The following is a 7528-nucleotide window of genomic DNA, read 5'->3' on the forward strand; positions in this document are numbered from 1 at the left end:
CGCGCGGCGCTGCTGTGCACCCGCTGCGACCAGCTCACACCTTATTTATTAATTCACGGGCCGGCGAGGAGTGTGTGTGTGTGTGTGTGAGCGCACCACCCCCCAGCACGGGGCGGTGGCTTCGGCGGCTTCGGCCGCTCTGGCGGCTACCGTAGGTGGTAGCCGCAGAATCATCCGCCACCCCGCCGGCATGACCGTCTACTACCACCTCGGCATGAGCGACGAGTACCTGTACGCGCTCGACGACTACTACCTAACTAGGCAACCTGGACGACTACCTACTCTTCTACATCCCCGTGCTCCCGCTCGAGATCCTCCTCGTTGCCCTAGCTCGGCGAGCAGGGAGGCCCCCGAGCTGAACGGCACACGCCGACGCACGCCCGCACTAGGGGCGAGGGCCCGGGACCGGACAGGGGCCCGGGACCCGAACACCGTCGGTGGCGTCCCGGCGGCGCTGATAGTGCACAGCGCCGCCGTGGGGGGGACGCTGCAAGTCTGTCTGGGGGATACCTCCCACCGCTCTGCATGCCTGCGCCGCGGGGCCGCACCGCGTAGCCGCCCGACGGGGCCGCCTTGAGCGGCTGGTCGGCGAGGCCGGCGGGAGCGGCTGGCGGCGCGCGGGGCAGAGAGTCGGTGCCCCAGGCGAGGCGACACCCGGAAATTCGGTAGAAGCCCTAGGACACGAGAGCCCGCCAGCCTGCTTGCAGGCACCTCTCCCCAGAGGGGCGGGGGATCGGGGCCATACCGAGCGAACCCCGCGGTGCAAGGCCGTCCACCGAAGCCGTCTCGGGGCAGGTCTGTCTCGAATGGATAGCCTCCTTGGGCTCGGCCGGGTGGCTCGGCTAGCACGAGACGTGGGGACGTGTAACGACTCGACACGGGTGGGCGAGAGCTTGAGATAGAGTCTAGCCGCCTCGAGAGAGGTTGCCCTGCTTAGTGGGGCGGAACCCCGCGAACAGGTGCACCAGGGTTCTCTTCCCTGGGGCCGTAGGTCTCGGACTAGCACACAGTCCGACCCTGTCCATAGCTAGCGTGTGTTTCGTTAGCTAAGATCTACGCCTGGGTGCGGGACCGCGGCGCAGCCAGTGCCGCGGCGAGGCCTCCGGCTGTTTGCGGCGGGCGGCTTGCTGCTCGCGGCGATGGCGAAAAACTCGTCTCGCCACACGCCAAGGGCTTATGCTCTGGCGAGACGTGAGGCGCATGCGCCCAGGAGGGGAGGGGGCATGTGTAACGACACTGCTAGAGATGCCTTTCGGGGCCCAGAGATAAAACTTCTGTGATGCCATGCGTGACCTAGTAGTGTCCCCAGCTATGGGCGTGTCCACGTTGGAGCCAGGTGTGGTGTGGGCGCGAGAATAGCTCCGCCGTTCATGGAGGCAACCGATGCGAGTCGACTGGTGTGTGTCGTCGTGGTTTCTTATCAAGAATACTCACTCACACACACCGGCGAGGTTCCCTAAGAATTAAAATCGTCCTCCGGCTCACTGGCGCACACTAGCACAAACACACGTCGGCACACCCGCGACGATGGGAAAAGACTGGGCGGTGCGCACGCGACTGGCACGCAGTGGCAGACTAACTAACACGGGCGGGTAAGCGTATTAGCGTATACAAAAATCGCGAGGCAGGTGGCGAACGCACAAGCATACATCGGCACACATTACGCACATTATTCACGGCAACTTCTCGACGACCCTAGACGTAAATATTTGCTTTCATTGCTGTTGCTGCAAGTGCAGAGCGGCCTCACTCAACCTTGCCTCTGCCCGCCTGTCTGTGCTGCACCTCGCGAGCAAGCTCCTCGTGGCGCAAGAGGCGTGGTAATCACAAAAATAGAGGTGCTCAGCCAGAGGTCCTCAGGAGAGGTCCTCAACCAGAGGTCCTCTCACAGGGTCGGAGAGGCTATCACTCAACGCATGTCAGGCTTGGCCGCCGCACCCGCGGCGGCGAGGCTGAGGGTCTCTCTTCGGTTTGTACCGCAAGAAGGACGCATTACTCAATACAACCTCTCCCTCTCTACCTCCTCTACGCGAACAGCCGCGTCGAAGTACGGAGGGGCCCTTTGCAGAGGAGGTCCTCAGGGGGGGGGGAGGTCCTCAGCCAGAGGTCCTCACGAACACTGCTCGCATAGGCCATAGCCGCCGCCCTGTCACTCAAAATTAGCGTCCTCGACGTACCGTCGAGGCCTGACCAAATTGCAGGGCCTCGCGCTCGTACTTACTGCTCTTCTGTGGATTCTTGCTTGGACGAGCGGTTTGCGTTTACTCGCTCTCGACCTGGTCAATCGAAGTAGGTAAGGGGATGAGTTCAAAGACAATACTGTTGGTGCGTGGGGTGTGTTGACAATGGTGATTTTTCTTCTTTTCGAGCCTGACACCCCTTCGGCACCATATATGCTGGCGCTCTGCTCCGCAATCCATGTCGGCTTCACGCTGCCGCCGCCCGAGCCAGGCCGCCGCGCAGCCCTGGTCGGCGCTGCGAGCGCGCTGTCGCTCGGCGTGCCGCTGGTGGCGACGGCGGACGAGAAGCCCGTCATCTCCCCCGTCCCGCTGGGCGAGCAGGCGACCAGCCTAGCAGCAGTCTAGCGAGCAGCCTATAGCGATACATCGCCACTTACGGCCTTTACTTCATCGCTTCAGGTTCCGGTCGGCGATGCACCGGGCAAGGCCACGCCGACGGTCAAGCTGCCGCAGTACAAGAACGACCCCAACAAAGGGACGTGCAACTGGCGGTCGGCCGACAAGACTGGTGCCAAGTCGTCGTGCGTCAAGACGCAGGTGCTCGAGCCGTACAACGTCCGGCTGGCGCAGGCCTTCAACGGCGACTTCACCGACCCGGCGCACCCGCAAGGCTACCGCCGCGTCCTCGTGACCGGCTTCGGCGACGTCGAGATCAAGGGCTCGGACGAGCAGCGGTTCTGCGGAGGCCCAAACGACACCTCCACCACCTGCGCGAACTTCAAGGAGTTCACCCTCACCGGCACGATGGCCAAGGACGGCAAGAGCCTCACCATCGACTTTTCGCCAAAGGGCGGCCCCACCGACCTGCTGGCGAAGAAGGTCTTCAAGAATGGCGTCACTGGGCATGAGCACCTAGACGCAGCAGAGTACAAACCTAGAACTAGCTCTGCCAAGCAACCTCTGGCACCTAGAGAGACGCCGCAGTGTGGGCTGCACTCGGCTGATCCGCATCGTCATTCTCTGTACGCCATGAGAATGCGCGATGAGAGGGGACGCTGGTCACTGCGCGTCACACCGTACCACCCCACAGTTTCCCTGTCCTCGCCAGGCTTGAGTTCCCCGATGGCAACGTCTGGAGCAAGGTTTACTATGGGCCGATGACGCAGAGGCTGCTCGACGCACACGGCCCAATCTAAAACGGGGAGAGGCATGCATCATTTGCGCGCGGAGGGCGCGGCGCGTACGCCCGGTGGTTTGCCACCGGGTCTGCGGGGTCGCGCCACGTAACGTACGTTTCATTCATTCGTGCTGAACAGCGCCTCCGGTTTGATCTCTATGCCGGGGAGACCTCGGTGTGTGTATTCAGGCCGTCGCTCTTGAGAGTTTGTCAGTTTGTGACATAGCAAGTACAGGGAGGGCCGCGAGGGAGACGCCCGACCGCACGCAGCCTGGTTCGCACGCAGCAGTGCAGTGCTCAGGCAGTCCGGAGGCAGCAGCAGCAGTCGTTCCCAACCAGCCTCTGAACACATACCGGAGATGGACACTTTGAGAGATGAAAGGGTTTGCGATGATGCAATTTTTTTGCACATCTTCTATCAGCACATCTCAAAGAACATACTGATTACTGTATGTGACATGATCTCTCTATCATCTACGCTCCTTTTGCGGAATTTTGTCTCGTCTGTGTTGGAAGATTTGGCTGGCAGCACAGGATGACTGACTGGCGTCGGGTGGTTGGCAAACAAAACACGTGGCTGACTGAATGTGATGCAGCGCTGCATGTGATCAGCACATTTGAAAGAACATCTGTGACATATCTCTCTATCATCTACGCTCCTTTGCGGACTTTTGTCTCTGTGTTGGATGGCTGGCAGCACAGGATGACTGACTGGCGTGCCCGTGGGTGGTTTGCAAACAAAAAACTTGGCTGAATGAATGTGATGCAGCGCTGGCCGCCCCGGAACATGCCGCATTTAAATTACGCACGCTGCGAGTTACTGTCACACGCTGCATTTGAGGACCTCTTTGATGAGGACCTCTTGCCTCTGAGGACCTCTTGAAGGATGAGGACCTCTTCGTCTGCGGCTCTCGATGAGGCACGTCGTTCAAACCCAGAGAGAGCAACCACCTGCTACCCCACCGAGGGCGCGAGACAGAGAGATAGAGCGCGAGAAGGTCCTCACTGGCAGGTAAGCTAAGAGGTCCTCACGGCCACAGAGGTCCTCACGGATGACCTCCTCGCGAGCGCATAGAGCTCGATTCGACCCCCGTCCGACCCCCCTCCCCCCCCCCCCCGCCCGCCCGACCGACCGCCCCTCCTGGCCCAATAACTGCCTGATAATTGACTGTCTCCGACCTTATTCCGCTTTGTGCCTGTGCCTGGCAGAATCCAGGAATCCAAAAAGCAAGAAGACGCAAGATTGAAGAAAGAAAGAAAGAAGGAAGGGTCGCTGATTGTGCAAGTGGTCGAGCACGGATGGCTTCAGAAGTTTTATCTATCTGCGAGAGACGCCCGCCCCCGCCGTTGGGTCGCGATGATCCTTAGGATCGTGGAGGACCGTACCTGTCCTCCCATAATCTCGTGTCTCGGAGAACGTACGATGACACATGCGCCTTCCTATCTATCTATCTGGCACACGTTGCAGAGAGTGAGTGAGTGTGACACACACACACACACACTCACACACGCCAATTACCATATCTCACCCCCCCCCCCCCTCCCCCCCCGCGGGTCGCTGATTGTGCATGTCCGCGAGCCGCACGCGTACTTATTTGTTTGTATTCGTTCCTCCTAGACTAGAGAAATGCAAGGCGGGAAACCGACCGACCTTCCTTCGACCAATGAGGTTTTTCCGTCTTTCATAACGAGAGAGAAACGAACGACCCTGACTGACTGAGTGAGTACATACACACAGAGAGGGGGGGGGGGGGGGAAAAAAAAAATGTGTGTCTCCCCCCTTGCGGGGGGGGAGCGGAAAAGAGGAACCTCTTCTCAAGAGCACCACTCTGGGAGTGCCGCCACTACCACTCAGAGCGCTGCAAGTAGCGCCGGGCAATGACGGCTTACCGGCCACCCAGACCCCCCTAGGCACACCCCGGCAGACAATGTGTGACGGCTCGAACCCGCTAAGCCATCCCGCAAGCGGGATAGCCCGCCACTCGAACCCGCAAGCGGGCGTACGAACCGCGAGCGGCTCGCACTGAGAGAGAGAGAGAGAGAGAGAGAGAGAGAGAGAGAGAGAGAGAGAGAGAGAGAGAGAGAGAGAGAGAGAGAGAGAGAGACCGCTCAGTAGTGTCGTAACCGGGTAGGTACTCGAGTACCTCTTTGCCGATTACCACATCACGGCCCACCGCAGCGACACTGCGAACCTCACAGGATGCGCTTCCTCGTTCTTGCGCTCCTCGCGGCGGGCACCTCCGCATTGCTAGCACCGCTCCGGGCTCGTCCGGCCTACCGCGTCGCCCGCATCTCTCTTTCCGAGCCAGTGGCGGACGACGCGATTGTGGACGAGGCGACAAACGCCGCCGCTGAGACGGACGCTACGACCGTCGAGGTCGAGGTGGCCCTGCCGGCAGCAGCGAGCGTCGCGGAGAAGGAGGAGACGCCCGACCGTCGCCTCATCCTTGGCGGCGGCGCCGGCGTTCTCGCGCTACTCGCCTCCAAAACCATCTTTGCTCCTCCTCCTCCGCCGCCGCCACCGCCTCCGGCAGCCAAGGGGAAGAAGGGCGAGAAGGCGAGCAAGCCGGCGAGCAAGTCGACCGCGGCTGCGGTCAAGGCGGCGCCAAGGAAGTCCGCAAAGGCGCCGCCTCCCGCCAAGGCCGGCAAGGCCAAGCCGGCGGCAAAGGCTCCGGCGCCGGCGTCAGCAGCGGCGGGCAGTTTCTCGAACGCCGCCATCGCTGCAAATGCAGTCACGCTCGCCGTCGCGGCGGTCGCGGCGAGTTCGCCGTCCGCGCCCGACCCGCGCTTCTCCTCCGTCCGTCGTCGCCGCAGCCCCGTCGCCGCTGCGCCGCGCCGCGCCGTCGCGCCAAGCTACAAGCCGAGCGCAACGACCGGCAGCGGCGCGTCACAGGAGGCATCAGCAAGCCTGATATACACTCGACCTCTCGGCTCTTGTGCCAGCTCTTCGCCCCCGCATCCTCGACGGCTTCCTCCTGCCCTCCGCCCTCTCTCCTCTCCTCTCTCCTCTCCTCTCTCCTCTCCTCTCTCCTCTCCTCTCTCCTCTCCTCTCTCCTCTCCTCTCTCCTCTCCTCTCTCCTCCCCACCTCGCCTCCGCACGCCTCCGCCCTCCCAACGTAAGCTCCCGCCTCCTCTACTTCCTCGAACACAGGCACTTGCGCGGAGGCGTGCGGTGCTGCGGGGCTGGGCGGCGCAGGCTCGCGCCTCAAAGGGGTCGACCTCCCGCCCCGCCGCGCAGAGCCGGCCGGCGGCCGCTCGCCGGGTAACGGCGGCGCCGCGGCCTCCGACCCGCGCGACCCCCTCTCCCAGCAAGGCTGCCAGCAGGCAGGCGGCGGCGATCGCTGCGGCGGACGCGCGGCTCTTCCCGGCCACCGCGGCGGCCGAGAAGGCGGCCAAGGCGAAGACGCGCGCCACTTCTCCCGCCGCCAGGAAGCCGACACCCGCACGTGCCTCCTCGCTTGCCGGCAAGTCACCCTCCGCCGCCAAGGCGGCGGCAGCCAAGGCGGCGGCAGCCAAGGCGGCGGCAGCCAAGAGGGCGGCGGCGGCAAAGGCGGCGGCGGCGGCGAAGGCGAAACTCGCAAAGGCGACGGCCGCGAAGAGGCAGGCTGCGGCTAAGGCGGCGGCGGCAAAGAAGGTGATTCTCTCACCCTGCTCTCACCCACGCGCACCCCGCCTTGCGGTCTGAAGGCTGCGGGGTACCTTCCAACTAGCCAGCCTTTGAGACGCGTATTTCACTCTTCCTGTGTACTTCAGGCGGCCGATGCAAAGAAGGCGGCGGCGGCGGCGAAGAAGACGGCGGCAGCGAAGCTCGCGGCGGCGAAGAAGGTGCCGACCGTAGACACTTCCTAGACACTTCCTAGACACTTCCTAGAGAAGAAGGTGCCGACCCAAGCCCTCTCCCTCTCCAGCTCCTCTCCAGCTCCTCTCTAGCTCCTCTCTGCCCGCTCCTGTCTGGCTCCTCGCCCGCTCCTGCTCTCGACACCTCCCGTCTCCTCTTGCCCCCCCCCCCCACCCCCCCCCCCACACACACGCTCACACCCACACCCACCACACCACACCACACCAACACACACACACCCCTATCCCCCGCCGCCCGGGTCCCGTCCGCAGACGCCGGTCAAGAAGGCTGCCAAAAAGGCGCAAGGCCAGGGAGGGGAGGGTGGAGTGGGGT

At 62.9% G+C, this 7528-nt stretch overlaps 3 protein-coding genes across 3 annotated transcripts in view; 2 read left to right on the plus strand and 1 right to left on the minus strand.

Moving 5' to 3' along the window:
- Window positions 1-278: 278 nt before the first annotated feature.
- Window positions 279-1647, minus strand: EMIHUDRAFT_226069 (hypothetical protein; the record flags this gene model as incomplete). The annotated part of the gene is made up of 3 exons (XM_005788954.1): window positions 279-326; window positions 549-674; window positions 1642-1647. 3 exons carry the CDS (start codon window positions 1645-1647, stop codon window positions 279-281), a joined length of 180 nt encoding a protein of 59 aa, XP_005789011.1.
- A 746-nt stretch (window positions 1648-2393) lies between these two features.
- Window positions 2394-3376, plus strand: EMIHUDRAFT_226070 (hypothetical protein; the record flags this gene model as incomplete). The annotated part of the gene is made up of 3 exons (XM_005788955.1): window positions 2394-2507; window positions 2640-3106; window positions 3289-3376. 3 exons carry the CDS (start codon window positions 2394-2396, stop codon window positions 3374-3376), a joined length of 669 nt encoding a protein of 222 aa, XP_005789012.1.
- Window positions 3377-5557: 2181 nt separating this feature from the next.
- The window catches only part of EMIHUDRAFT_110075 (hypothetical protein), a gene marked incomplete at both ends in the record, with an annotated part of 2407 nt that continues 436 nt past the window's right edge, over window positions 5558-7528 (plus strand). Inside the window, 3 exons of the mRNA XM_005788956.1 lie at window positions 5558-6109; window positions 6671-6991; window positions 7111-7182. Of these exons, the coding sequence (XP_005789013.1) occupies window positions 5558-6109; window positions 6671-6991; window positions 7111-7182 (945 nt within the window). The remainder of the gene's footprint in view (window positions 6110-6670; window positions 6992-7110; window positions 7183-7528) is intronic.

The sequence above is a fragment of the Emiliania huxleyi genome (assembly GCF_000372725.1).
Source record: "Emiliania huxleyi CCMP1516 chromosome Unknown EMIHUscaffold_130, whole genome shotgun sequence".
NCBI lineage: Eukaryota > Haptophyta > Isochrysidales > Noelaerhabdaceae > Emiliania > Emiliania huxleyi.